The following is a 27749-nucleotide window of genomic DNA, read 5'->3' as shown; positions in this document are numbered from 1 at the left end:
GACCAGAAGGCAGGGAGTTATGGGGGAAACAAAACCACCAGGAGCAGCCATGGGTTTGTGTAGGAACACGCCAGCTGGTCCCAAGCCAATACCTGAGGACAGGGCTGCAGCAGAAGAGACAACCTGGTTGTTGTGCTGCCCACACAGCCCAGCCACTGCAGGCAGCATCTGTTGAGGCAAGATCTCCAGGAAGCCTCACACTCTTTCTCCCCAGTGCAGAAGAGCTTCTTCACATTGGTCCTTCCCGGGGCTGCAGGCCTCAGTCAGTCTGTAAAGCCTCCAGTTTTGCAGCTCTTCTGGAACTTGTCATTTGGTTTTCCACCCACATTAGAGCCTCTCTGTGGGTGTCACATCAGCGCTTCCAATATCCAGCTCTGCCTGTATCCCAACTGGCTGCAAGGAGAAACAGAGAGGGCCTTAACCTCACTCTATCCATCACTGGCCCCAGAGCCAAGATCCCCAAATACATCCCCTTAAGCATTTCTCTCTGCTGGTGCCCTTCATTGGGTCTGCTGAATGCAGAGATACAGAGAATGCAATTTAGTAAAGAAAGAACAATTTGGCCTGAAATATCCCTAGACACACTTATTTAGCACATCCAGGATGCATTTCTCCAGATGCTCTTCTCTTCCACAGCACACAACCAGGCTGCATTTGCTCCCCTCCCATTGCCATGGGTCACCCATGAGACCTGATGCTGCCTGAGCCGCAGCAGGAGCCTCACCCTGCTCCAAAGCCAGGTCCAAGGCACACAGCATCACCTCCATACCTGAGGGACCAGCCCGGGGAGCCTCACCTGCCGGGGTGACTTAGCCAAGGAAGCGATGCGCTGAGTGGTGGCTTTCTGCAAGGTGACTTCTTTGCTCTCCAGCAACACCCGGGTGCTGGGCACGAAACTCCAGGAGCGGCCAAGGGCTGGCTTTGGTGGAGCGCTGCTGCTGTCCCTTGTCACCTGGTTGGTCACCTGCAGCACAACCAGGCTTATCAGTGCCCAGGATAAGCAGTGCCATGCAGTGTAATGAAACACCAGAGATTTCCAGGAGATAACGGCAGGTCTGCTACTTCTGTAGTGTTTTTAATTCTCCATCCTGTGCCCTCCCTTCTTGGCACACCCATGCTATCCCCTTTAAACACAGCCCAGGCAACTGCCCCAGGTGTACTGAGGTAGGAACTCACTTGTATCTGCAAGCTGCAGGGACTCCAGGTGCTGAAGGCACCTGCAAAGTTTAAACTTGGAGCTTCCCAGCATCCTTCCAGACAGCCCATCCTTGTCACTTCATTGCTGATCAAAGGGCAGGACTGTCTCAACACCTTCTAGTGCCAGGTTTAGCAGAACACTGCTTTCTGTTGTGGCCTTCCCAGTTCAAACACATTAACTGTGGTCCCAGCAACCTGTCTGGGTGCACTGAAGCAAATGTAATTGCTGGGCCAAGTGCTGGGGAAGACTACAGCAGGGCCCTTTCCAGTCCCTAGCTCCTTCTGGATGATGCAATGCCCTGCAGTTTCTCTAAGGTAACTGAGCAAGAGGTTACTTAGAAGCTGGCCAGTCTCTTAAATGAATAGTGTTATATCAAAAATAAATACAAACAACCTTTCAATCCATCTGTACTTCACTTTGCCTTGCTCAATCAAGTTAATGCCTTGCTGGCTGAGGACAGCAATATGAGCAGGCAGTAAATCAGCCCCATTGTTGCTCCACACTTGCTGGAACAAGCTGCAGAACACTGTGGGCACAGGCCTTTTTCTCCTGCTTATCTGGGACTGGGGTCCCCCCCTTCCCAGGACCCCTCACCATGGCACATGTCAGCATGTGAAGGACAGAGCACAGCAACACTCACCACAACAGCAAGGCTGAACTCCCTGGCCAGTGTCTTCAGCTCCCTGGCTAGCTGCATCATGATGGCCAAACCTGGAGGAGGACACAAAGGATTTGGGTGTTTCAGGACCAGCCCTCAAAGTGCTTCTTGGAAGCAGGTGACATCTATATTTGCATGAGCACAAGATTTAGTGCCAGTGCTGGTGCTCATAGACACAGCCTATTGCCATTACTAGCAACCACTGCACCTGCAAATACCAAGGCACTCTGGCCCAATGGATGTGACATGGACAGACCAATCCCAAAGTTGTCCCACCACCTCCTTTCCCACCCTAGAAGCCCTGAGGTCAAAAAATCCTATGAAAGCACCAGGAGCTCCAAAGCTGGCCAGGCTGATTTAACAGGTACAGGGCCCATCTCTCCAGCTCACAGCTTTATTTCCTACAGCCCACAGCTCCTGTGGTAGCACTGGCTGCCACCCAGGTCTGCAATACCCTCTGGAAGGTGTATGAGGGGTCTCCTTGGCACCTCAGCCAGCAGGAAGCCCCTCAATTCCTGATTTATGGTCCTTTCTGCAGAAAGGGCCCCAGGGAAGCATTGCAAACCATGCCAGCAACCACAATGTACTTGCGACACCGTAAGCAGAGGTTTCAATCCGTGGGCAAACAGCTCAGTGCCTCCTCTGTCCCCTGGTTGGGTTTCAGACCACCCACATGAGCTTGCATGGCCACAGCCAGCTGGAATGTTTGCTGATAGCACTGCAGACAGACTCCCCTTTCTATGCAGTAGCAAAGGAAAAGCTGGGAGCTGTGGCACCCGCATCCATCCTGCCCCAGCACAAGTGGAAGATGCTCTTCAGGATGAGCAGAGATCTGCAAGCCTATTGCACATCCCAATGAAGCAGCTCACCCTCTGACTGCTTCCCACCCAGCAGTGGGTAAATCACAGCCGAGACAGAGTCAATCACCACGATCTTGAGAGGATCCATGGAGCTCACAACCTGAAAGAAGGAGGCACCGTGTGCAATGTGCAATAACACATCCAGCAGCTCTGGAGCTCAGGAGCTGCACTCAGATGCCCCCAGCGCAGGGTGATGTGGTGTCACCAAGCACACAAGCCCTGCTGCTCCCAGTGCAGCTCTGGGGAAGGGAGAGGGGTCCAGTCCCTTGCTCCTACCTGCTGGGAGAGGCGCTCCCGCAGCTCCTGCAAGGCGCTCAGCATCTCATAGATGTCAAACACACGGACCACCTGGATCCGCTGCAGAGCCTCCAGCTGCAGCACAAAGCAGCATCACCAACAGCCTCATCCCACCAGGATTTGTTATATTCCTTCTGCCCCAGCTGCTACCAGCTCTTTGCATTTATACCATGGAGCCAGGAACCCTTATTTCTTCCACATCTGCCTCCACCCTATGAATACTCTTGTCCCCATTGCACCGATGGAAGAAGCAACATGGATTATGCTCAGGGAGTAAAAGTGTGAGCAACTACAGCAAGTTCTCTCCTTCTCCCCAAGAAAAGCACCTAAACTGCAGTGTCTGCCTGAGCACAGCACCCACTAAACCACAGGAAGAAGACTGTGGACCCAAAAAAGCCCATGGGGATGACAAAAGTAGAGCTGGACAGACAAACCATCTCTGGAAATTGTCTGCAAGCAAGAGCCAAGTGCGAGTGCAGGGCTCAGCTCAGGGGAACTTGCCTGCTCTTCCTCTTCCTCTGCCTGGGCTCGAAGCATCTGGTAGAGTCGAGAGGCAGTGAACCCCCCCGTGGAGTCGAGAAACAGGACGTGCTGCTTGAGGCCAAGAGACACACTGGCTGCAATGCCCAGGCACACCTGGAAAGGCAGGGAGCTCAGCCAGCCCTCCCAGGCCCCTCTGCTTCATGTGCCTGAAGGCATCATCTTCATCCTACAAGTCCTCTCCTCCATCCCACTCACCTGCGTCTTCCCACTGCCCGGTGCCCCCATGAGCTCCGTCACTTCCCCCGTGTACAGCCCGGAATCCAGCAGCTGGTCCAGGCTATGGGATAAAGGCAAGGTGGGATTATCAACTCCCCTTCAGCCACAATGGCAGAAGCAGCAGTCTCTGGGTGGTTGTCCCTAGAGCCTCCTTCCCAAATGCAGACAAGTGCCTCAGCCCCTGCTCCTTCCCAGGACATCACCACATTGAGATTCAAAGCCTGTGCTGGGGAACCTGTGCCTTCTGCAGCAAGCCCAGCCCTGGACAGACCCCCTGACCCACCAAGCAATGACCCACCTCGGGCTCCCAGTGGGCAGGATGGCCGTGGAGCTCTTGAGCTCCTCATAGAGGTCTGCTCCGTTGGTGGGGAAGGCAGAGAACTGGGCCAGGAGCACCCGTCTCACCGCAACCAGCGCCTGGTGGGCAGAGAGATGCCTGGAAACAGGACTAAAGAAGTCCAGGGACAACACCATGCTGCAGGAGGTGTCCCCAGGAAAACCCATCCAAGTAGGAGCTGAACAGCTCTGAGCTCCCCAGCAAACATACCAGCACTCAGGAATCACCCTTTACCTTGTAAGACAGGGAACACTTCTGGGCAATGTACTCCAGGTCTGATGCCACAAAGTCCACCACTGCAAGAACATGAGGAATGAGAAGCTGGCAGCCAAACCTGGACAGATTATGGACACTAGAAGATGGACAGCTTAGACAAACCTGCCTGCACCAACAGGCAAAACGTCTGCACCCTCTGGCAACGCTTCAAGTGGGCAAGTAGGATGCCCCCCACAATGTAAAACTGGAGACAGCCCACTGCCCATTGCAAAGCAGATAAGGGAGAGAAGGTGGTCAAAATCCTCCCTGTTCTGCTCAAGAGCTGCCCAGCACCATTTGATAGCTGGGGCCAACCAAAAGACTCCCCTTCTGCCAGTGTACCACAGCTGCAAGGGGCTACTGACTGACCCAAAGCACCAGGAAAGGCTAAAGCCACAGGGATTAGAACTGGTGCCCCCATCTCTGCTCTCAGGAGCCACTCTAATATCCCTTTTTTCCAGATAAATATGTTTTGCTATTGGTTTAGAACAAGTCAAAAGCAATTAGAGGAAAAGCAAGGATTACAGCATCCAGGGAGGCAGCAGCCATGGGAGCTCCCAGGCTCCAAATAACAAGAACAAAATGGTGTTTTCCCCAGCTCTAATGCAGTCAGAACAAGTAAAGAACTCACCCCAAATCTCTTCCTTCCCCTAAGGGCAGGAGGTGCCCAGGGTGCAGCCTGCCAGGAGATTGGCATTTTCCAGGGGGAAAAACACAAACCCTCCCAAAATACCTTCCAAAAGCCTCTACAAGAGCCCTACCACATCCTAACGCTCTCCTGCTTCTATGGAGAGGTCCTGAGTGCCCTGGCAGATGGGTCCTGCACAGAGGGAGAGCCCCGTGCCACCCCAGACGTGCTGGGGGTGACATTCCCCAACCCGAGACCCCACTGCCCCCCCTTGTTACCCGTTTGGATGCTGTTTGCCCTGAGAAGCTGGATCATCTCCTCGGTGAGACCAGGGCAGAGCCCGGCCCGCAGGACCACCATGTCCTCAGTCAGCCCAGCGGGGCCAGGAAAGGAGAGACCTGCGGAGGAGATGGGAGAGCAGATTTAGCACCTGAGCATAGCCGCTCCTGCAGCCGCAGGCGCTGGGGAGATGCTGCCTAGGCTGTGTCTGGGATGGGTGAGCACAATGAGTCTTCAGCATCCCTAAACACGGAGGAGGGCGAGCTCCTCCGCACCCCAAAGTACCTCCCGAACAGGGCTCCCGGTCCCTGCCCGTTCCCCTTCCTGCTTCCTGCCGGCAGCGGAAGAAGCCCCGTTGGCTTCTCCATATGGCGGCTGTGACCCACAGCTCCCCCGGCCCCGCACCGGGGTCCGGTCCCCTAAAAGCCAGCGGGTCTCCCGGTCCTTCGGCGCTGGTACCCAGGGATGCTCATAGAAGCGCACAGAAGGGTTTCTGCTCCTACCAGCGGGGAGCAGAACGCACCCAGAAGCTGAAAGAGCAGGAAACAGGAATATCCCCTTATCTATTGCAGTTCCCCCCTCCCCAGCTGCCTTTAAATGACCCTCAGCACAGGTGCCAGCAATGCTGCAGCCCCCCAGGCTCTATAAATAACAGCCCCACAGGCTGGGCTGGGTTATTTGGGGGAGGTGGTGCTGCTGGAGGAGGTAAAGTAAGTTAGTTTATGAATTGAGTAAGGCAGAAGTAGGAGGTAGAGGTGAAGCTGCTTCAGCTTTCTCTTACGGAGCTCTCAGTGTGGTTCATTTCACTTCTAAAGCTGTAGTTTGCGATTGGAGCTGGGTTCTCTGCAACTGGTGTGGCTGAGCAGAGCCATGAGCCCTGCAGAGCTGGTAGGGACCAAGTCCTTTAGGAGAATTGCTGATGTGAATAGGGGGAAAAGCTTTCATTACCATTTCAGCAGTTATTTCAGGCCTGAACCTGAGCTCTGTGCAAGCCACGAGTGGGGTTTCCAGTGGGATGGGCTCCCAAAGGCCCCATGAGGAGGCAGCAGTGCTGGGTGAGAGCTGGTTTTTCATCCCAGGGTGTTCTGGAAGGTGCTGGTGCTGCTGCAGCTGCTGGCATGGGGCCACTTGTTCTCAAGGCTCAGCTGTCTCATGCTTCCCTAAATAGAAAGGGAGAAGGGTCTGAGCACTGTGGTGGGGGTCAGCCCCTCCAGCTGTGGGTTTCTATGGCATGAACCCCCTATTCCTGCTCCCCACACTCTGTGCAGCTCTGCAGCTAGAGGGAAGCTGGGTTTGCTTGCAGAGATGGCAGAGGATCCCCTCTTTAGAGAGGGGCTGCCTGCTTGCATGCAGGGCTCCCCCCCCCCCCGAGCAGGGCTGCTGACAGGGGCCATTCCCAGGCAATATATAGCACAGGGGGACAGGCTGTGGTGACAGGTGACAGTGACAGGCAGCAGGAGCTGCCAGGTCCTGCCCAAACTCGGAGCAGGAGGCGAGCTCTTTGCTGGGACACACAGGCTCTCTGTGGCACTGGTGGATTACAGTTCTTTTTCTCTTATTAACTGAATCCTGAGGATCTACAACCTTCTGTGAAGCTACAGCCTTGACCTTAGGTCTTCACTTTCAAAGCTCTTCAGCCTGGTAAGCTGCTTTTATTAATGGGAGTGTTCATTATATGTCTGTCTTATGGTGGGGTCAGCAGGTAGCCCTGGTGACACAGGCAGTTGGAATGGGACACAAATCGATGTTTTTCCTTAGAGCTCTCCAAATGGAGGATCCCATCCAGCTGAAAGAGGAGGGCAATAAGTACTTTCAGGCCAATGACTACGAGAAAGCTGCTCAGAGCTACACTCAAGCCATAAAGCTCAACAAGGACAAGGCGCTGCAGGCGGTGCTGTACAGGAACAGGGCAGCGTGTTTCCTCAAGAAGGTGAGGAGAGCTCCTGGTTTGCCTGGGCTGTGCTCAAGGGGAGAAGAGCAGGGAGGCAGCCCAGGGTGCTCCCATGCTGTGAGCTGTGTGTTTTGTTCATTGATTGAATAGTGTGCTTCAACTGGCCTGAAGGGATTTGTTCTGGGCTTGGCCTGGGACTGTAAAGCTGCCTCCTTGCTTCAGTCCTGATGCTTGAGGTCAGAGATGGTCTCACATAATCACTTTGAAGCAAAAGCTTTTGGCAGCCGTGAGAGCATTGCTCTTGCCATCTGTCCCAGCACAAAAGAAGCACAAGTTGGTATTGAGCAAACTGAGTTATTGGTATCTGTACCAAAACTGTCTTGGCTCCCTGCAGTCAGCTTGTAGTGAGTGACCTGCTGTGGGTTTTTAGCACATCTCTTGCATGTGCTTGAGTTTATACTATCCCAGAAGAAACACCAACCCAGAACAAGCTGCAGACAGGCTGTTGTGAGTATCCCCTCTGCCCTCACTGCCCACTGTCTGCTGCAGCAGCATATGTTGTCTCACCCGCATCAGACCTTTTCTCTTCCATCAGTGATGAAAAGGTATCCAAGCCCCCATCTTTCCTGCTGTAACTGCTGCTGGCTTCACTGAGATGTCCTATAGGAACAGAGAGGTCACAGTGTGTCAGCAATAGGGACATGCCCTGCTATTCCACTGCTAACAGATCTCTCTCTTGCTGGTTTAACAGGAGGAATATGCCAAGGCAGCCTCAGATGCATCTAGAGGTAAGGAGGGGGCTGTTTTGAGAAGGAAGAGCTGCATTGCTGGCTGTGCATGCTTCAGCCTGCTCTCATATCTGCCTTTGGGGTGCTGTGGTGTTATTCCTTCATGTCCAGTAACATCCAAGTGCTGAGGCCACAAGGGAACTAAAGCAGGGGGTTGAAAAGAAGATGCACCAATTTGTTGTATTGGTGCTAATCCACAATAACTACATCTCAAAGAGCTATAGTCACTGTAAAGCAAATCACAGTTTACACAGGTTATTTCCAAGCAGCAGACTCTGATGACTGGTGTTTTGGATCATTCTCCCAGCTATTGACATCAATTCCTCGGATATCAAAGCCTTGTACCGGCGCAGTCAAGCTCTGGAGAAACTGGGAAAATTGGACCAAGCATTCAAAGATGCTCAGAAATGTGCCACCATTGAACCCCGCAACAAAAACTTCCAGGAGACCCTGAGGCGACTGGGAGCCAACATCCAGGAGAAGGTAAATGCCAGGGAAGCAGTCCTGGGTTCGCAGACCAGGCACGGAATGTTCTTTCTCTGGGTTACATTAATAGAGTATTGATCATACTGGAAACTCCTAACAACATACAGGCATAAATAGGCTGCATTTACTGGGAGTTCATATTTGGTACATGTAAATCTGAGGGTCAGATTGAGTTGTTAAGTTAAAAAGCAGCTCACTCCTCAGACTGGCCTGGTCCTGAGTGTTGTGGTAAGGTCCTGGCAAGGAACTGGAGCAGCTTTGGGCTGGATCTGGCAGTTGCCACTCTGACATCTTTACAGGATGCTGTGAAGAAGTCCCTGCATCACTAGGGATGGTTAGGTCTCAGAAATGATGGGTATGGGCTGGCTCTGCTTGTGCCTGCAAGTCTGAGATGGACAATAGGTGCCGGTTGCTGAGAAGTGATGCCTGTCTTAAACTGTCTGTGGTTTGAGAGGCTGTGCTGTCCTTGAAGTGATAAAGGCAAACAAACCTGCACCTCAGGCTTCTGCCTCTGATGCTCCATGCACTCTCTGTTGGCACAGCTGCGCATTCAGTTCTCCACGGACTTGAGGGTGCAGAAGATGTTTGAAATCCTGCTGGATGAGAACAGCGACAAAGAAAAACGGGAAAAGGTGAGAAGTGTCCTGGACTTGCCACAGTTGCTGTTTAATGTCAGAGCCTGTTCTGAGGAGCAGGAAAATGCATTCCCTTTCCCTCCTGCCCTAGGTGGAGGATGAGGAAAGGAGCTGGGAGGTGAACTGTGCTTGGAGAGGGGAAGTGTCCCAATGAGACATCACCCCTATGCTGAGGGGGAAGGTGGACTCGCCTCCCAGTATACCAAAGGTGGGATCGGACTGGACTTATTAGGCCCATCTCTGCCACCTTCCCCTATGTTCCTCTCCAACCCGTGACCCCTTTTAATGGGGCAGAGTGAAGCCAATCCCTCCATGTACCCGGAGAACTGTGTGGTGTGGTCTGAGCTCATTGTCTGTGTCTGCCACTGTGGGATGGCCACCAGAGATGTTCTGCAGGGCTGTGCCACTGACCCCTGGTCTGTCTCCCTGCCAGGCTGCAAACAACCTCATCATCCTGGGACGGGAGGAAGCGGGTGCTGAGAGGATCTTCCAGAACAACGGGGTCAGCCTCCTGCTGCAGCTGATAGAAACAAAAACCCAGAGCTGGTCCTGGCAGCCGTGAGGACGCTCTCAGAAATGTGCACAGGGCACAAGGCTCGGGTAAGCAGCCTTCGCTGCTACTGCCTGGCACTGGGGGGAGTGGAAAACTGCCATGGTTGGATGCTTGTGAGCAGTGGGCATTAAATCCTACAAGGAAGATTTGTTACACAATTGAAAATGCCCCTGATCTCTAGGGGTGAAAGCTGTACCTGTTCCCTTGGGTGCCTTCATGTGTGCTGGTGAAGTAGAGCTTAGGATGAGTTGTTCTCACAGGAGTTGTGAGCACGGTTGGGTCAAATCCATGTCCTTCATCACAGGCCTCAGAAAAGCAACAAGGAATAACTAACTTTAGGAAAGCTTTGTCTAAGGCTTCCAAGCCTAGCAATGCTCTTGACATCCTCTTTGGAAATAGACTGTTCATTACTGGCAACTCTAGATGTTAGCTGTTGCCTTATCAGACATGAAAATAAGGCTGAAAAGCAAAACTCTGCTTTCTACTGACTTGGGATTCACCCAGGAAAAGAGTTCCTTTGTACAAGCTGAGCCTGACCTTTCTAAAGCGTGCAGGAAGGAAAGGCCTTTGCTAATAGCTGCCCTGCTCTCTCCTTTCTGGTGCCAGGCCACTGCCATTCTCCATTACCTGGGTATTGACAGCATTTGTATGTGGATGTCTGTGGACAATGAGGAGATCTCCCTGGCTGTCTGCAGCCTCCTGCAAGCCATCACCGACTGCTTGCTGGGCCAGGGGAAAGAGGAGCATCACGGGAAGGAGGAGGCTGTAGTGCTCGGTAACACTGCATAACCTGGTGGTCCTGTGCTCTTGCTGTCAAAGAGGGGTGAGCAGAGAGGACTCTGCTCCTGGGATGCCCACCTTATTCCTTGTTCTTTGGGGAAGTGAGGACTTTACCCTCCAGCTGTCCAGGATGACAGCCTGCACGCAGCTCTTATGGTGTTAAACACCAAGATTCCATGCCTTTGAATGGGTTTCACTGAGTTCATCTGCTTTTGAAGATAATGTCTTGTAACTGGCTGCTGTTGTCTTGCTTCTGCATAGATACTAAGAAAGATTTGAGGATGATCACAATGCGTTTGCTGGATATGTTGGTCAGCAAGAAAGTGTCTGGGCAAGGACGAGACAGAGCTCTCAACCTCCTCAACAAGAATATACCAAGGAAGGAACTGAAAGACCATGACAACAGCAGGACCATCTTTGTCATCGACAATGGTACGTCATTCCCTTCCACCCTCTTCTGGTCTGGGAGATGTGGAGCTGTGTATTCTTGCCTGAGTACCTGTAGAACTGATCCTCTGTAGCTTTCTTTGGTGCATGCAAGCCTGGAGCAAGGTTAGATGTATTAGCAGGTAGCAGTATTAAGAGAGAAAAAAGTTGTGTATGAGAACAAGACTTTTACAGTTTCTAGAGGACTGATTTATCTGCTTCATTTATTCCAATGTATTTGCTAATGTTAGGAGGATTTGGCTTGGATAACCTGTGTACCTTCAGATGAGATGAGCACCTGATGAGCTTGCTGGATCCTTAATCTGGTCATTTCTAAAACTGGAAGGGGATAAGAAATTGGGGTGGGATGTGTTTTTATACTAATTCCAATGTGGTACCATTTTGGAAGGTATTAAATAACACTTCAGCAAAAGGAGGGTTAAGACATTGAGGATCCCTTGGAAGTCACTGACTTTTCCTTGGTCGGAGGCTCCAGCCTTGGAAGTCAGTAGGTTTAAAGCCTCCTGACAAAAATAACTGATCCAGGCAGGGACCAGATGCAGTTTTGCTTATCTCACTCTGAGAGCTGGATAAAAGCCTGATGCTGCAAACCTGCAGTCTCAGGAGCAGAAGCTCCTCTTCAATAAATATCTGAGCATCTTCTTTAAGACTTATGTGATTAAGCTGCAAAGTAATTGAAAACCATCCAAAGTGTCTATTTCACTGCAAGAAACTAAGAAATGGTATCTTGAGCTGTGTACAGACCCCTCCCCTCTAACAGCCACATGACCCCATTGTTTCCAGGCTTAAAGAAGATACTGAAAGTGGCAGGGCAGATTCCTGAGCTGCCTGACTGCCTGCCGCTGACAGAGAACACCCAGCTCAGTGCCTCTGTGCTCCTAAATAAGCTCTATGATGACCTGCGCTGCGACCCGGAGCGTGACAACTACCGGGTGATCTGTGAGGAGTACATCAAGTGAGTTGGGGCTGAGCTGGCACAGGAGGGGGAGGTCTTAAGGATGAGGTGGGGTTCTTGGAGTCCACTTAGATGCCAAACTGAGGACCTGGGAGATAATGATTGGGTTGAGATCCTCCTGGATCCTTCAGCTGGGATCCTCAGATCCTGGTATTGTACCTGCTGGATCACAGCCTTTGCCTGAGTTTAGGCTCAGTTTAGGCTCAGCTGTGTCCCATGTACCTACTGTCAGAGGAGCTCAGCTCCTGATCTGAGGGAGGATGCTCTCTATTCAAGGGAATGAGAACTTAAGCAACTGCTGTTCCACATGCCGTTCCCTCTGTCTATCCCATGCAGGAGCAAAGTTGACCCACAGGACATGGATAAAACACTCCATGCCATCCAGGTGGTATCTGGAGTTCTGCAAGGGCCCTTTGACTTGGGCAACAAGCTGCTTGGCATGAAGGGAGTCATGGAGATGATGGTGGCCCTGTGTGGGTCTGAGAGAGAGATTGACCAGCTGGTGGCTGTGGAAGCCCTCATCCATGCCTCCACCAAGCTGAGCAGGGCCACCTTCATCATCTCCAATGGAGTGGCACTCCTGAAGGAGATCTACAAGAAGACCAAGAATGAGAAGATCAAAATCCGAGCCCTGGTGGTAAGGATGGCAGGCCCTGCCACACTCATCAGCTTAAAGCCTGGACTTAGGAGAGGGGGAGAACCTGGGAACATGTTGGATTCAGCTGGGAAATGGTTTATGGTGCTTTCCTCACAAGGAAGTTTAAGATGGTAAACCTTGGTTCATCTTGCATTACGGACATCTGATAAGAGCACAAAACCTCACCTTGCTGTGCTACAACCTGAACAGTCTACTGGGTATTTCTTTTACATACTGCTTCCTCTGTTGGAACTGACTTCAAACTTCAGAAATGGGGTTAGGCTGGTTTGGGGCACCAATACTAGAGGATTATTGAACCTTTCTCATTGGTGTATCCTCTTCCTTCTCCTCAGGGTCTCTGCAAGCTGGGCTCAGCAGGAGGTACCGATTATGGACTGCGGCAGTTTGCTGAGGGGTCCACTGAGAAGTTAGCCAGGCAGTGCAGGAAGTGAGTGACCTTATTTTGTCCTTCTGTTGCTCTATACCTTCCAAAATACAGTATGATCCTTTCCCAAGAGATCCTGCTCACACATTGCCTTCATTTACTGGTGCTGCCTGAGAGCGGACAGGGCCCCCAGAGCCATTGCACTGGGAACTTTAAGCTCTTCTGTGCCTGATGCAACCATATGTTCCTCCTGCCTTAGTATCCAGAGAAGCCTTTCTCCCTCCTTGATTTCCTATGAGAGACACCAGACATGGTGCTTCCCTCTTTGCCAGAATGGTACAGACTAATTGAGTGCTATCTAGAATATGCACAAGTGTCTTTTGAAGGTGGGCGAAAAGAGAAGCTGGGATGAAGTTAGGAAGTGACTGAATGGGTGATCATTGCTCCTGACACTGGAGAGCAGGGCATCATGTGTTTGTGTGGTGGTGAAGGTAAAGCAGTGCTGAGTACCTGTCCTGGTCTATCTTTTCCTGTAGCATTTAGATCCCTCAAGCTGGGCCATGAGAGGAAGGTCATGTCTTGAGGGAAGCATCCCACAGCCTATAGGAGCTGCAGCAGTACCTGAGGACATGTTTGGGCCTGAAACAGTCTCAATGTTTTTCCTCCCTCTTCTCCTAGAGAAGTTACTCCTGGCTCCTGAGATAGAAACGTGGATGTTTTTGTCTTCCAGATGGTTGTGCAATGCCAGCATTGATGTCCGCACGAGGAGATGGGCTGTGGAAGGGATGTCTTATCTAACCCTTGATGCAGATGTGAAAGATGACTTTGTTGAAGATGAGCCAGCCCTGCAAGCTATGCTTGAATTAGCCAAGGTCTATCTCCTTACCTTGTTTCCTCAGTCCTCTAGTAGCATCATGTTCTCCCAGGTCTCCAGCCCCACACTGTCTCCCCAAGCAGGAGAAGCTGTGACCCCAACCTCTCTCCTCTAGTTCAGCAAAACATCAGCTTAGCCTGTGCAATGGAGACACCTCAAGGTTGTCATCATCCTGCTCTTCTCCCGAGGCTGAGGAAGGGTGCTCTTGCCTTTACTGTCAGCAACTGCATGAAAATCAAAGGCATCAAGGTGCTGACAGTGTCTGATGCCTGTTGGACCATAAGAACATTTGTTTTTCCCTGCCCTGTGCTATAAACCTGGGGCTAAGCCTAAGAACACCTCAGCTAGTGCAAATCACCACAATGGCAGTCCTAAGGGACCTGTTTCCCTGCAATGTTTTCCCTCACTCTCACATAAACTTTCCTTTTTCTGTGCAGACAAGTGACAAGACTATCTTGTATTCTGTGGCTTCTGTGCTGGTGAACTGTACCAACAGCTATGACACCAAGGAGCTGGTCCCAGAGCTGGTGCAACTGGCCAAGTTCTCCAAGCAGCACGTGCCTGAGGAGCATCCGAAGGTATCCAGGGAGCTGGGAGGAGATGCTCCAATCTTGAACACCTTCCCTGGTGTATCCATTGTCACAGATCTCTGCTCTCCTATCTCCAAGGCTGAAATTGCTTTGCTCTGCAACCAGGCTTGGCTGTAGTTAGCAGGATGGCAGCTGCTAAGGGGCTAACCCCTTTCCAATGTCCCCTCTCAGGACAAGAAGGATTTTGTGGTGAAGCGGGTGAAGCGGTTGCTGAAGGCTGGTGTTGTCTCTGCCCTGGCCTGCATGGTGAAGGCAGACAGTGCTGTACTGACAGACCAGAGCAAGGAGCTCATTGCCAGGTACCTCCACTGCTGTTGTAGGAGCTGGGAGTGCTGCCCAGCCCATGTGCCACTGAGATGGGCTCTTGGGCTGGCTCTCTGCTTGGTGGGGTGGTGCCCTCTGCCTGCTGGGGGGGGATGAAAGGGAGAGGGAGAAAAGATTTAACACCAAACCCACTTTCTGGCCCCCAAGCTGGCTTACAGGCCTGCTTTGCTGGGCTGCATCTTGAATATCCAGTCCTCTCTATTGATTTTGACTGGAATAGAGTTCATCTTACAGGTCTGAAAACTTATTGGGCCACTTGTGGTTTTCTCCTAGAGTGCTGTAGGGCACTGGGTTAAACATCTGGCATTAACTGGTGGATCTGGCACCCTTGCAAAACCTTAGGCTCCTTCCCTGGGAGATGTTGGCTATTCCCTTCCCCTGTGGCTGTTTCACTAAATGATTCTGTGCTTCTGCAGGGTGTTTCTTGCCTTGTGTGAAGACCCCAAGGACCGGGGGATCATTGTTGCTGAAGGCGGTGGAAAGGTGATTACTCATGTGTTTGCAGCCCAACCTGATGTGCAGTTTGTCTGCAAAGTGTCTGCAGTGAGGGAAGGTGCCAGAGAAGTGCAAGCTGTCTTGGTGTAGCCCCTGGGGCCCACACTGACACTGCAGTCCTATCCCTGGAGCCTCCAAAGAAGTAATCAAAACAACTGAATGAGCTACAAGCTCTGGTGTGGTGCCTGTCTGAGAACAAAAGACATCACTGGGCCACAGTGCAGGCCCATTTCTTCAACAGACACATCTTCAGGCATTTTTAAACTTATTTTAGTATATTAAGGCAATCCTGTAAATCTTCTCAGAGGCATCATATGCTTTCAAATGTGTCACTAGGCCCTGATACCTCTGGCTCTGGAAGGCACAGAAGTTGGCAAGATAAAGGCTTCTCATGCACTGGCAAAAATTGCTGCTATCTCCAATCCAGACATGGCATTCCCAGGGGAGAGGGTAAGCTTAAAAATACGCCTGGAATTAATCTTGACATTTCCTTTAGCAAATGAAAATTGCCGAGACCTGAGAGCTGGAAAAGCAGAGACATCCTTTCTCTTCTTAGGTGTACGAGGTGGTGAGGCCCCTTGTCAGCCTGCTGAACACGGAGAGAGATGGTCTCCAGAACTACGAGGCTCTGTTAGGTCTCACTAACTTTTCAGGAAGAAGTGATAAACTTCGGTGAGTTTAACTGGTTTCTGCCTCTCTGTCTTCCCGAGTACATGTGAATGTCAGTCAGACTCGTCAGTTTGAGATACCTTTGGCAGAGCTGCAAGTCTCAGAACTAGAAGATGAATGGGGAGAGTGGCACTTTTTCCTCTAGAAAGAGGAAAGATGTGAACATCGTAGTCTGCATTAGGTAGGGAATGAAGCACATCAGGAATTCCAGTGCTGTGGACGCTGATTGGTTTCAAGGCTTTCCCTTGTCTGCAGCTAATATGGTATAAGTTGGTCATTGCTTGTCTCATGATAGATTTTATTTGACTGCTCTTCATCACAGGATGAAGATAGTCAAAGAGAAGGCCCTGCCAGATATTGAAAATTACATGTTTGAGAATCACGACCAACTTCGACAGGCAGCCACAGAGTGCATGTGCAACCTAGTGCTCAACAAGGAGGTAACTCACTGGGCAGCTCAAACTAGACTGTGTTGCACTGGTTTGTGAGCCCCTGTGGTGAGGCATTCCTGAATGTATTATCCCTGGATAACATGGGTTTGGGCGCTTTTAGGTTCAAGAACGGTTTGTGGCTGATGGAAATGACCGGCTGAAGTTGGTGGTGTTACTGTGTGGTGAGGATGATGAGAAAGTCCAGGTTGCAGCAGCAGGAGCCCTGGCCATGCTTACAGCAGCACAAAAGAAGCTCTGCTCTAAAATGACTGAAGTGGTAAGACCCAAGGTCTGATTATTAGCAGTAGATATATCCTTGAAGGGGCCTGGCTCAGTCATGGAAACACCACTCAAAAGGAAGATGCAGCACAGCAGTTTGATAGTGAGGAACTTGGTGAAGTTAAGACCTGGCTGTACATGCTCCTAGTTCATCCCTGCATGAAGTAAACTAGCCTACTTTATAGAAGACTTCATTTTAGAGCTGAAACATTTCTATATATCCATTCCTTAAGCTAAGTCCAGGATGCTAACTGTCAAGCAAGGTTAGGAATGCAGGATATTATTCTATAGGCTCTTAAAGCTTTTGATAAATAACCTGAAATGCAAACCCTGTTTCGCTCAGACATGAGAAAAGCTTGATAGATAATGTATTAAGCTTTACAGATCCCCAAACATCTCAATTTCCTGCACAGATCTATAAGTCCTGAGGACTCAGACCCTGCATGGTTGAGTATCTCTGAAGGGCTGTGGTTAAGAACTAATGAACTCTGTTGTGTCGATGTTGGACACCGGGCCTTGTTAGAAGTGATGAATCAAGCCACAGAAGGGGCTCAGGAAGATCAGTGCAGGGGGAACAGGAATGGGTGGTCTGCTTCAGTTATCATTGTGTCAGTATTCTGATCAGAATCCTTGCACAGAGATTAAGGGGCAACCTAAACATGAAACGTGTTTCATGCAGTGCCAGTGCCTTTGATTCTGCCTAAGAAATACCTTTCCAAACTCGTGTTCTCAGTTGAGGTGTTCTTCAGATCAATACTAATGATCTCTCTCTCCCTCGAAGACCACCCAATGGCTTGAAATCCTGCAGAGGCTCTGCTTGCATGAGAACATGGAAGTACAGCACCGAGGACTGGTCATTGCTTTCAACTTAATCAATGCTGACAAAGACCTAGCCAAGAAGCTGGTGGAGACGGAGCTCCTAGAGATCCTGACCTACATCGGCAAGCAGGAAGACCCCAAGAAGCAGCACATCATTAATGTAGCACACGACTGCCTCACAAGGTGCATGGATTATGGGCTTATCAAACCCCTCTCTCAGGCATGAGGAAATGAAAAGCACCAAAGATAATGTGGATAGGAAAAAAGCCCCTGAGAAATGTGTAACAGTGAACAATGAGGGAAATCTAATGCCATTGTTAAGGCATGGAATCACCTGGGGATGATTTTGGAAGATCAGAAACAATATGAGGAAAAGAGGGACTGGGAAAGTTGGGAAAGTGTCCATCTGAGTAACTGGTGTTTTGTCCCTTTGATGAAGGCTTCAAGGTCCAACTGTAAAGAGTTGGTTGTGTTGCAGATGCACTGTGGATTGCAGAAGGAAACTCAATTGAGCTGCAATCTCTCCTGCAACCATCCTGGTTGTTGTGAATTCCTAGCAATGGTGGAACGGGGAGGGTTAAATGCCTTCTGTTCTGTAGTCAGAAAATAGGTTGGGTAATAGCTGTGTGCGTTGTTAAATTATGGTAGTTTTAGACAGCCTTAAGTGGTGGGTGAGCTCTTAATAAATTCACATCTTTGTTCCATGTGGAATTCCTCTTCTGTTTTTATTAAGTAAATGGAGAACTCCCACTTGCAGCCTTGTATTAGACCCAGGAGGCTGGAGTACTGGGTAGCACAGGCTGGATTCTCACCACCTGCACCCTTACCCAGTGCTGCTCAAATGAACAGGCCAAGTCAGTGGGAGAGGCTGCAGAAGCTTAATGGTTTAAGCTGGGGTTCACAGCAGGGAACAGTGTTTGGCTCAACAGGGAATGCTGAAAAGCGGTCATTGATGGAAGAGAAAACACACCAGTTGGTCAGTACATTCAACTTTATTATATAGATTTATATTGAAATCATGTCCATCTACAACTTGCAGCTGAAATAATTGTTATGGCTTAACCTGCCTCATAAGCTTTCCCCATGAAAGTGATCCAGTCTAGGGACCACTCTGGAACATCCTCAGTGTCACCTCCCTCCTTGAGGCCAAATTTCAGCCAAGGCACCGAGATTAGAGCAGTAATGGGAGGACTGCTCACAGCCCAGAAAGCAATCATATCCTGGGCTGCATCAACAGGAGCATGACCAGCAGGTCAAAGGAGGTGATCCTGCCCCTCTGCTCTGCTCTCGTGAGACCTCACTTGCAGCAATGTGTGCAGTTCTGGTGTCCTCAACATAAAAGGACATGGAACTGTTGGAACAAGTCCAGAGGAGGCCACGAGGATGATCAGGGGCTGAAGCACCTCCTGTATGAAGACAGGCTGAGAAAGTTGGGGCTGTTCAGCCTGGAGAAGGCAGCTGCCAGTGTCTGAAGGGAGGCCTTGGGTGCCATGGTTTAGTGTGAGGTGTCCCTGCCCATGGCAGGGGGGTTGGAACTGGATGATCTTAAGGTCCTTTCCAACCCAAACCATTCTATGACTGAGAGCAGGGAAGTGTTTGGGCTTCACTGCAAAGCCTTGAGAAGCCACTCACACCAGTGGAGGAGAATCGGTTTGAGAGAGGAGATGAGAGAAAATGAAACTGCAGGGGAAAAGAGCAAACAGGACGGGAAGGAAACAGAAACAGGCTCGGTCTGTGGGCAGGATTACAGCTTCATGTACAACATAATAGTGCTTTTAGCTTTTCATTCTGTACTGTGTGAAAGAGTCCCTTGCTCGACCCCCTTGGGGAACCAGTCTTAATCCTCCCCCCCCCCTTGCTTTGCCCCTTGTCTTCCTTTGCCTCTCTTCAGACTGCATTCTGGTGTCCTGGCCTTCATTCCTTACATCTGGCCTTAAACACGCATTTTATTCTAACTTGCACATTAAACCACGAAGTTTTTCCTTCCAAAGCCCCTCAATGATTGGAATATTTGTATTTACCTGTTTTTATTTCTCCACCATGGTTTAGTTCTTCCCTCCTCTCTCTCTTCCGATCCCTCTGAGGTGGAGCCGCCGCTACACAGTGTGGCACGGGACAGCCGGGCTCTGGGGCCTGGGCGGTGCTTGAGGCGGTCACTGAGCACCACCGCTCCGGTACCGGTACCGGTGCCGCGGACGAAGCGGAGCCCAACGTTAACGGGCAAGGGAAACGCCGCTGGCTCCTCCCGCCCCTTCCCGGCCCCTCAGGCCTCCTCACGGGGCTGGAAACGCTCGCACCGCCCTGACCGCCCCTAACGCGCCTTCCCATTGGTGCCCGCTCGACCACGCCGGCAGTGCCGCGCGCTGCCATTGGCTGTTGGCGACTGGGGGGGTGGGACAAAGGCAGCGTCGCCTCGGCGTGTCCGGGCCTGCGGGAGCGGCGTGAGGGGGACGCGATGGCGGCGGGGCCGGGACAAGGGGGATCAGGGTAAGGGGGCTGAGGGCTCGGGGTGCGGGACAGAGGCGGTGCGGAAGGGGCTGGGGGGCTGGCTGCGAGGGGGAGACCCCGATGGAGGAGGGGGGTGCAGGGGCCGGCTGGGGAAGGGGCACTGGAGGGTAGAGGAAGGGGGAGTGAAGAGCTGCAAGGGCCTGGGGAGCGAGTGCAAGGAAGGAGGTGGTTAGATGGAAACAGGGACCTCTGGACCCTCGGAGAGCCGCTGGGTTCGGCAGCGTTTGTAGGTACGGGGGGATTTTTCCTCTTGGGTTTGCCTCGTACTGGCTGTGCTGACCATGGAATCCTGTGACCTGTCTTCTCTAGCTCCAGTTCCATACATCAGCATGTCACCTTCCTCCCCTGCTAAATGGGCTTTCTCCCCTTGTTACCTATAACAGGAGGTCGTGAGAAGGAGAAAAATCATACCCTTAATTAATGGATGAGCTTAAAACTTTATCTGCTGCGTGCTTGCAGATCAGCTGAAGCTTTAATGAATGCTTACTTGGAGTTTCGTATGCCTTGTGGGGTGGCTTTGTGTGTAGGTGTGTCAGGAGGAAAGAGAGGAAGGGTGCTTGTTTAGCTAATGGTGTTTGGGAAGGGGAAATGGAGGAGTTTTGCCAGTGTTACTCCACCAACACGACTTTGTCATGCACAGGAGCTCTTCATGGAGAGACTACATCCATCCTGATGGTGCAGAGTACCACCTCCATCCTGCTGTGTGAAGACAGAAATAGCAGCTAGGGGCTCAGTTTCTTATAACAGCCATGCCTGTCTCATCTCCCAGGGGTTGCTGTTAACTTGGTGCGAACTCCATCCTGTAGAAAGCTGTGTGATCCTGAAGGGAATTAACCCAAACCCCAAATTAATCTGTGTTTGGGTGTGGGGAGATGTGTGTGTGTGTCTGTGTGTGCTTTTCCTTCAGGGAAAAAGCCTTTTCTGTTTCTGAGTTGGGAGCAAGCTTCTTATCGAATGGAAGTACACTTGCCCGAAGCAATGATGAGCGAAGTATAGTCTGAACTGGTATTGCTGAGACTGTGTGTCTTTGCTCTGACCAGGGCATGATCACGTAATCTTCTCTCTGAGCTTATTCAGGCTGAGCTCATCTGGAGTAAATAGCTTTGCTGCTTGAAACTTTTTGATGCACCCTAAAAAAAACCTGGGGGGGGGGAAAACCCAACAAACAAACCCAAACCCTAAGAATCTTAACATGTAAAATATTAAGAATTTGTAGCCATTTATTTTACTGGCAGAAAACAAACCCCTTGATTTGGTGAGTAGTGCAAACCCTTGTTTGGGTTTGTGCATCTTGCTGCAATGCTGGGTTTAGAACTGAGCTCGCAGCAAGGGAGGTTTGTTTTGTCTGTGTGCAGTATGGCACATGAAACTCCAGATGCTCTGCCACTGCATCTTCTCTGTTTGTAAAGGCAGTGCATTTTACTCTGTAAAATGGAGTTTGAGCTGTCTGTCCTGTAGGCACCTCATTAGCAGTTGGTTCAGCTGTACTCTCATCTAGTGACTGCTAGGAGGAATGGTTTTGGAGGAGAGTTCTGGTGTTGGGCCTGGCTCTGGTGCTCTGCTCTGGAGGAAGCGATGGGAAAGGCTGGGCTAATCAAGGAAGTACAGGAAAAGATCTGGAGCTATTCCCTAATCAAGTTTTCAATCTCTTCCAGGTCTTGATGATGGCTCTACATTCATTTCTCTTTTCCTGTGAAGAAGGAAGCTTCTACAGGGAGTATATACTGAGGAGTATAATTATGCGTGAAGCAATGTGGTTTCTGTAAGGAAGTGAGGAAAGCAACTCAGGTGCTCATGCAGTCACTTTCTAAGTGTCTGGACAAGTTGTGATTGTGGCTTAGCTTCATTAAATGCTTTTTAAAAGACTTCAGTCAAGTTCTGACAGTAACATATTGGGCAGCTCCAGTGCTGCTGTTAATGTTTGATGTAATTGTATTAAGCTATAGAGCAAAGCATCCTGAATGTATATATATGTGCCTGTATAGAAGTCACAAATCAGTATGTAAGTCTGAAGGATGGTTTAATAAAGTTGATGCAAAGACTTATTTAACAAAAAAGCCAACTCCCATAATTGCTGCTTTGCTCTGGTTCATCATTTTTCTCCCTTGTGCACAAATGTAATGTCTCTCTTACCTCCTTCATCAACTTCTCTTCCTTTAAAAAGTCAAACCCTTCAGTTAGAGCTGTCAGGGGAACTAGGGGGTTGATGGTCTCAATTCAAAGGCGAGTAGCGTGAAAAATCAGGGGGACCCCTGAAGAACAGCATGATCAGAGCAGGGGTTTGAGCCTGTCTCTACCTCTGAGACAAGCACTACTGCCAGAACTTGCCTTGGCAGTGCTGAGAAACTGCTGCAGGAGCACTAAGTCCCCTGGAGAAGTTTCCCTACCTCTTTAATTTACTGGCTCATGCCCTTGAGTGGGGAATTTGCCAGTGATTGTCTTTGATCTACATTCTTACCCAAATCAATATTTCTTCCCTTTCAGTTGGTCTTTGAAGGTGTTTGTGTGCTGGCTGACAGACCAGGGCTGTCCAGTCCCTCTGAAACTGTCACGGGATGTTTGAACAGTTAATAAAGGGGAGAACCTTACCAGAATTCACAAGAGCAGCAAAATTGATGTATCATCAAGTTCAAAGCAGCTTTAGAGCTCACTGATGAGCTGTAGTGGTCCAAAGTCTTATGGGACACAAGGAGGGGAGAATTCAGGATCAGTGCTACCCAGCTGCTAGGTGCAGGGATGGATCTCTCAGCTCTCAGGAGAGTACAGTTTGACGAGATGCTGCAGCTCTGTGGCATAGCCTGTGATGGGGCAGCACTGATGAGCCTTTACGTACCCATAAGCACAGCGGTAACAGAAGACAAAGCCAGATGTGGACAGGGCTGTGGCATTGACACGAGTTTTGTGGCACAGGGGACACACAGTTTTCAGTTTGGGTAGGAGAGTGGAGCTGGAGTCGAGGTGCACGGGGGGTGGAGGAGTTGGGAGCGCGGTCAAAGATTTGATGGTCTCCTGGTTTTCTGAGGAGTACCACCAGTCCAGGAACTGGAGGAAGAACACGCTGATAGACAGCCCAGTGGACAGGGAGAAGGCAATGGTGCCCAGGGCTTTCCTCACTGCTGACTGCACCTGGGTTTTAATGCTGTAGCAGAGAGAAGGTATTAAATATATTAATATTATTATAATAAATTTATAATATATATTATTATTATAAATAATATATAAATGTATTAAGGTATTATATAAAGAAAACTTTATGTATATATATATATACACACACATAACATATAAACCACAGCAGAAGGGATTGCTTTACACAGCTTCTTAACACTAAGTTGGTCAATGTATCCCATATTTATAGTAAGGCATCTGCTAGGATGTTTATCGTAGTATTTTAAGAAAGCTTCAAGTCCTGTTTTATCCAGAAATCTAAATTGGAAGAGTTTGGATTGAGTGGGCCTGGATCACAGAGCTTTTCACCCATGGATCATCATTTACAGGGCGTTAAGAGTGGTCATGGCTAGCTGCTGCTCAGAGGAATCAAAGAGCTAAGTTTTAGTCCTTTTAGCAAAAGTGTTGCAGTCTGATTCCCTCATTAGAAAAGTGCAGGTGAAGGCTGAACAGGATAAAGGCTGAAGTGCCAAAAAAGACCCCCATTTTATGACCACAAAATCTCGTGAAGCTGATCCCCACTACTTGATTCCTCATTCACACTCACAGCACAACATTTGGAGCACATTTTGCCAGAGTTAAACTTCATCCTGAAGAATTTGTGGAGAAGTTTTCAGTTTTACTTGCAGCATCACCTCTAAATTAACACCCCCATAGAACCCTCTTGAGAGCAGCTAAGCCATGTTCTGACATACCTGGGTGTAGGATATGAGGTGGCTCCCCCCAGTTTCTTCTCCAGGGCCAGGATATCCTCCGCAGTCAGTCTGACCAGGCGGACGCCAGCCAGGCGCAGCATGGGTGAATGATGCTGAGCCTTCCCCAGGATGTAGCACAGTTGCTGGGTAAGAAACCAGCCCTCCCAGGTCATGTTTACAAAGGGGTAGGCAGCTAGAAAGGCTCTGTAGAAGCGCTTCCATGATGACGAGGGAGGGTGGATGGAGTACTCATCCTCTTCCCTCAGTGTGGACACCAGTTTCTCCAGCTTTCCTTTCAGGTAAGGAACAAGAACCAGCAAGAGGAGAGACTTCCAGTGCTGCCTCTTTGGCAGGCCAGCAGTGGCCAATGGTTGCTGTTTGCAGTCTCCTATGGGGATCCTCTTTAAGCTGTAGAAGTTCTCAGAAAAGGAAGCACTGCACCTAGCCAGGTAGTGCTGCTGGAGCAGCACATCCAGAAGGACATAGATCTCATCAAACCAGTGCCAGAGGAAGCCGTATCGGCCAGGATTGGACTCGGCAAGCACCTGTTGAAAGGGATACAAAAGAGGAGGGCATAAAACGGAGTAGTGTGCTGAATAACAAGCACTAGCATAGAATAGTTTGGGTTGGAGGGGACCTTCACAGGTCATGCCTATGGCTCATAACACCATCTGGGGGGGTCAAAACCGTTGTGGTGGAGAGGGACTATTCATTAGGGACTGTAGTGACAGGACAAGGGGTAACGGGTTGAAACTTAAACAGCAGAGGTTTAGACTGGATATAAGGAAGAAATTCTTTACTGTGAGGGTGCTGAGGCACTGGAATGGGTTGCCCAGGGAGGTTGTTAATGCTCCATCCCTGGCAGTGTTCAGGGCCAGGTTGGATGAAACCTTGGGTGCCATGGTTTAGTGTGAGGTGTCCCTGCCCATGGCAGGGGTTGGAACTGGATGAACTTAAGGTCCTTTCCAACCCTACCTATTCTATGATTCTATGAGTGTGATAAATGCAGGTGATGAAGGGCTCAGCAACGCTATGCAGCGTCCCCCACAGCAGCCACCCTCAGGCACCGCTCACCTCAGCGCCCCTCTCCCTCAGGCCTGCGGTGATGAGGGACCTCCGCTCCCCTCCCTCACCCCACACCTCGCACGTACCTTCACCAGGTGCTGCAGGGCAGGTTTCACGGCGGCCATCAGGCTGTCCTGAGCCACCGCCTCGAAGATCGAGGGCCGGTCATCGCCGGCCGAGGCGGCCGTGAGGTGAGCGCCGAGCTCCGCCATGACACCGCCTGCGCTGCGCTCCGCCCCGCCCCGCCGCCAGGGGGCGCCCCCGCGCGGGCCCCTCCTAAGCGCCGCTCAGCACCTCCTCCCGGAAGCGCGGCGCGGCCGGCGCTCTGTCGCCGCCCGCTCTCCTCTATGGTGGCAGGGCGCGGCCGCTCTAGGCGCAGGAGGGTTTATTCTCGCTCCTCGCGAGTCCTCCCGGCCCCTCCGCTCCGCGCCGCTTCCGGTTCCGCCGCCGCCCCCACAGCGGTGTGTCCGTCCGGCCGCCGTGAGTGGGCACTGGGAGCACTGGGAGCGGTGGGGGGGGCACTGGTGAGGTACTGGAGGGGGGACTGGGAGGCTGTGGGGGCACTGGTGGGACACTGAGGGGGCATTGGGCGCTGGGAGGCGGTGAGGCCTTGGTGGGGTGACTGGGATGGGGTGGGAGGGGCACTGGGAGGACTGGGCAGGAGGGTGCTGGCCGTGGGGGCACTGGGTGGGAGGTGGGATGGGAATGGGGTAAGCGAGGTACTGGGATACAGGAGGGACTGGGCAGGCAGCGTGCGGGAGGCTGGGAGCGGTGGGGGATGCGGGTGGGCAGGGGGTGCAGGGGTACCGGGGGTGATGGGAAGCACAGTGCATTGGACAGTGGGGTGGGGATGGAAACAGTCACCTGCCCCTAGCACATGCTGTTAGGGCTGTGGGCTCAGAAGCTGAGCCTCTGTTTTCCCTTTGACATCCATGTTCTGTTCAGTCTCCTGGTGCTCTGGGGGCCCTGAGCCATGCTTGGGCTGTTGTGGGGCTGCTCAGTCAAAATGGGTTGCACCAGCTGGAGTGTTAACCAGGGATCACGTTACAGATGTAGGGGTGCAACACTGCGTCATTTCAGTGCTGGGGATTTTGGATCAATACTGAGGCCTTAAAGCTGCTGCCTTCCTCTTTATGGTGATGTGAAATCAGTGGGGGGAGCTGCTCAGGCTGTTGGAGTCATGCCTGGGGCAAAGCAGGTGTTGGTCAGGCACAGGATCTATTTTGCTGTGTGGTTGTGGGCTGAGGAAGCTTTATCCTGCAGGCTATGATGGTTCCTTACTCTTTAAATTTAATCGTATTTTTGGTTCAGTCTCCATTTAAATGTCAAGGCAGTGCTTATAGCATTAAACATTGCCAGAGCTTCTGGAGAAATTCCTCTCTTCCTGTTTGCAGGGCTTGGAACAGGAGCCTTTTGCTGTCAGCTAAAAGACCTCTTACGTGTTCCCACCTTGGACCCAGAGCAATAGTGAGGGCACAATCAGACATGGATTTTCCCCTAAAAATACAAGGATAATCATGATGATGTCAGAATTTATCTTGGCTCTCTTCAGTTCAGTTTTGTGTGCAAGGAGTTGGCATTTTCCTGAGTTATTTAAAACATAGCTATTTGTATGTCTGGGCTGGTTTGGGTTTGGCCTTCATCTGGGACTTGCTGGAAACCAAGCTGGGTTTGCTTAGTGGACGAGATAATAGCCAGTGCTGTCACTGAACAATGTGCAAAGCAATCATGAAGCAGCAGTCTGAGTGCTCATGAGAAGAGCTCTCTCCAGTGTTGCACTTGGAATATGGTAGCTTGCTTATTGACCTGTCCGATCTCATTTACAGCTATCAAAGCACAGTGTAAAGACATGCACTGTGCTTAGCCTTGACTGAGTGTGCCTAAGATTCATCATCTGAAGTTAGAAGAACAGCAAAATGGCCTGGTTTGGGGTTTAAAGATCATCTCTGAAATTCAGGAAGGTTTCATCCTCCTCCATGTAGCTTTATGCAACTGGGATGGATGATGTGTATGATGGTTTGTTGGGGTTTTCGCTCCTCAGTTTTCCCTCTTATCTGCTGCTCTGGCCACTGTTAAAACCAGTATCAGAGTAGCTCAGATGAGAGGTGTGACCCGGGTTGATAAATCCACATGCAGTGCAAACAAAGAGCAGCAAGGTTATGTTCAATGCCTTTTGCATAGCACTATACCAAACACTCTCGTAGAACAAAGTATTTTAGGTCATCTTTTAAGCTGGGCTCAAATCTCAAAGGCTGTGTCAGCAGTAGCATTGCACCTGAACATGGGGTCTGGTCTTAGTCCTAAACCAAGACCCACAACAGCTTCAGCTTTCAGGATGCTGTGATATCTTAGCTGGAAGGATTGCAGTGCTGTAATTCCTGCAGCTTTCCCAACCCCACCTCTGTTCTGGAAGGAGGGCAAACCTCTCCTGCAGGAGGAATGTGCTTCCAGACCTGTCCCCAGGCATGGGTTTGCTCTCCAGCTTGGCAGGAGCAGAAAGGGAGATGAAAATCAAACTAAACACAGTCATGCTGCCTCATTGGGATGAGGTGGTAACCACACAGGCACAGGGCAGGCTGGAGCTCTGGGGAGCTGGGCAAAGCAACAGGTTGTTTCTCATCTGGCTGCTTGGCAGTGGGACAAGATGACAACAGCTCTGCATGGCTGTAGAGTACATTGAAGGTGGTAGAAATTGTGGCATTCCCCCTCAGCTGCTGCTGCTGGGAATTGAACTGCTGGGGAATTGAACTGGTCAAGGGGGATAAGGGTGGACAAGAATGGCAGTGGGGCTGGTTAAAGGATGAGGAAGGAAAGTGTTAAGAAACAGCAAGCTGGTTGTGCTGCTGCTGGGCAGTGTCTTGGAGTTCAAAGCTGTGCTTGTCCTTCTGTGCTGAGCCAGCAAGAGCTGCAAGGTTTAGAGGCAGGACAGGCAGTGTTTAGGGAACAGATGACTTGCTGCTCTGCTGATAACGTTTAAGGCCATGGAAGGATGTACAAGAGAAGG

At 50.8% G+C, this 27749-nt stretch overlaps 4 protein-coding genes, 1 long non-coding RNA gene and 1 other non-coding gene across 8 annotated transcripts in view; 3 read left to right on the top strand and 3 right to left on the bottom strand.

Moving 5' to 3' along the window:
- Positions 1-275: 275 nt before the first annotated feature.
- RAD51D (RAD51 paralog D) lies at positions 276-5597 on the bottom strand. The gene is made up of 11 exons (XM_034069075.1): positions 5557-5597; positions 5271-5390; positions 4344-4405; positions 4071-4189; positions 3752-3833; positions 3515-3649; positions 2993-3088; positions 2726-2816; positions 1839-1909; positions 797-964; positions 276-393 (listed from the first exon to the last, which is right to left on the bottom strand). Exons 2-11 carry the CDS (start codon positions 5350-5352, stop codon positions 328-330), a joined length of 972 nt encoding a protein of 323 aa, XP_033924966.1. The 5' UTR covers positions 5353-5390; positions 5557-5597; the 3' UTR covers positions 276-327.
- A 607-nt stretch (positions 5598-6204) lies between these two features.
- On the bottom strand, positions 6205-19787 carry LOC117436889 (uncharacterized). Its single transcript, XR_004550218.1, has 3 exons — positions 19331-19787; positions 8927-9032; positions 6205-6431 (listed from the first exon to the last, which is right to left on the bottom strand). It is a non-coding gene; the product is annotated as an uncharacterized lncRNA (long non-coding RNA).
- UNC45B (unc-45 myosin chaperone B) lies at positions 7040-17604 on the top strand. The gene is given in 20 exon segments (XM_034068897.1): positions 7040-7201; positions 7914-7950; positions 8258-8433; positions 8979-9068; positions 9505-9601; positions 9604-9671; positions 10231-10399; positions 10666-10836; positions 11635-11806; positions 12143-12443; positions 12797-12891; positions 13559-13700; positions 14140-14280; positions 14464-14591; positions 15033-15099; positions 15448-15561; positions 15668-15783; positions 16103-16220; positions 16333-16488; positions 17272-17604. Coding segments are annotated over 20 exon segments (2784 nt in total). The 3' UTR covers positions 17536-17604.
- A 1003-nt stretch (positions 19788-20790) lies between the features above and the next one.
- LOC115947348 (Z30 small nucleolar RNA) lies at positions 20791-20888 on the top strand. Its single transcript, XR_004081280.1, has one exon. It is a non-coding gene; the product is annotated as a Z30 small nucleolar RNA (small nucleolar RNA).
- Positions 20889-21820: 932 nt separating this feature from the next.
- On the bottom strand, positions 21821-24971 carry PEX12 (peroxisomal biogenesis factor 12). The gene is made up of 3 exons (XM_034068898.1): positions 24832-24971; positions 23681-24225; positions 21821-22956 (listed from the first exon to the last, which is right to left on the bottom strand). Exons 1-3 carry the CDS (start codon positions 24955-24957, stop codon positions 22563-22565), a joined length of 1065 nt encoding a protein of 354 aa, XP_033924789.1. The 5' UTR covers positions 24958-24971; the 3' UTR covers positions 21821-22562.
- A 128-nt stretch (positions 24972-25099) lies between these two features.
- Positions 25100-27749, top strand: part of AP2B1 (adaptor related protein complex 2 subunit beta 1) — a 72897-nt gene continuing 70247 nt past the window's right edge. The window contains exon 1 of one of the 3 annotated variants that reach the window (XM_034068689.1): positions 25100-25225. The gene's annotated coding sequence lies outside the window, so the exon portion shown is untranslated. Of the gene's footprint in view, positions 25226-25250; positions 25270-27749 lie in introns of those variants that run through there. The other 2 variants (XM_034068691.1, XM_034068690.1) reach the window with 2 other exon arrangements.

This window comes from Melopsittacus undulatus, chromosome 13, assembly GCF_012275295.1.
Source record: "Melopsittacus undulatus isolate bMelUnd1 chromosome 13, bMelUnd1.mat.Z, whole genome shotgun sequence".
Lineage (NCBI taxonomy): Eukaryota > Metazoa > Chordata > Aves > Psittaciformes > Psittaculidae > Melopsittacus > Melopsittacus undulatus.
The sequence above is the reverse complement of the archived record's forward strand: the minus strand, read 5'-3'. Positions and strand labels throughout refer to the sequence as shown.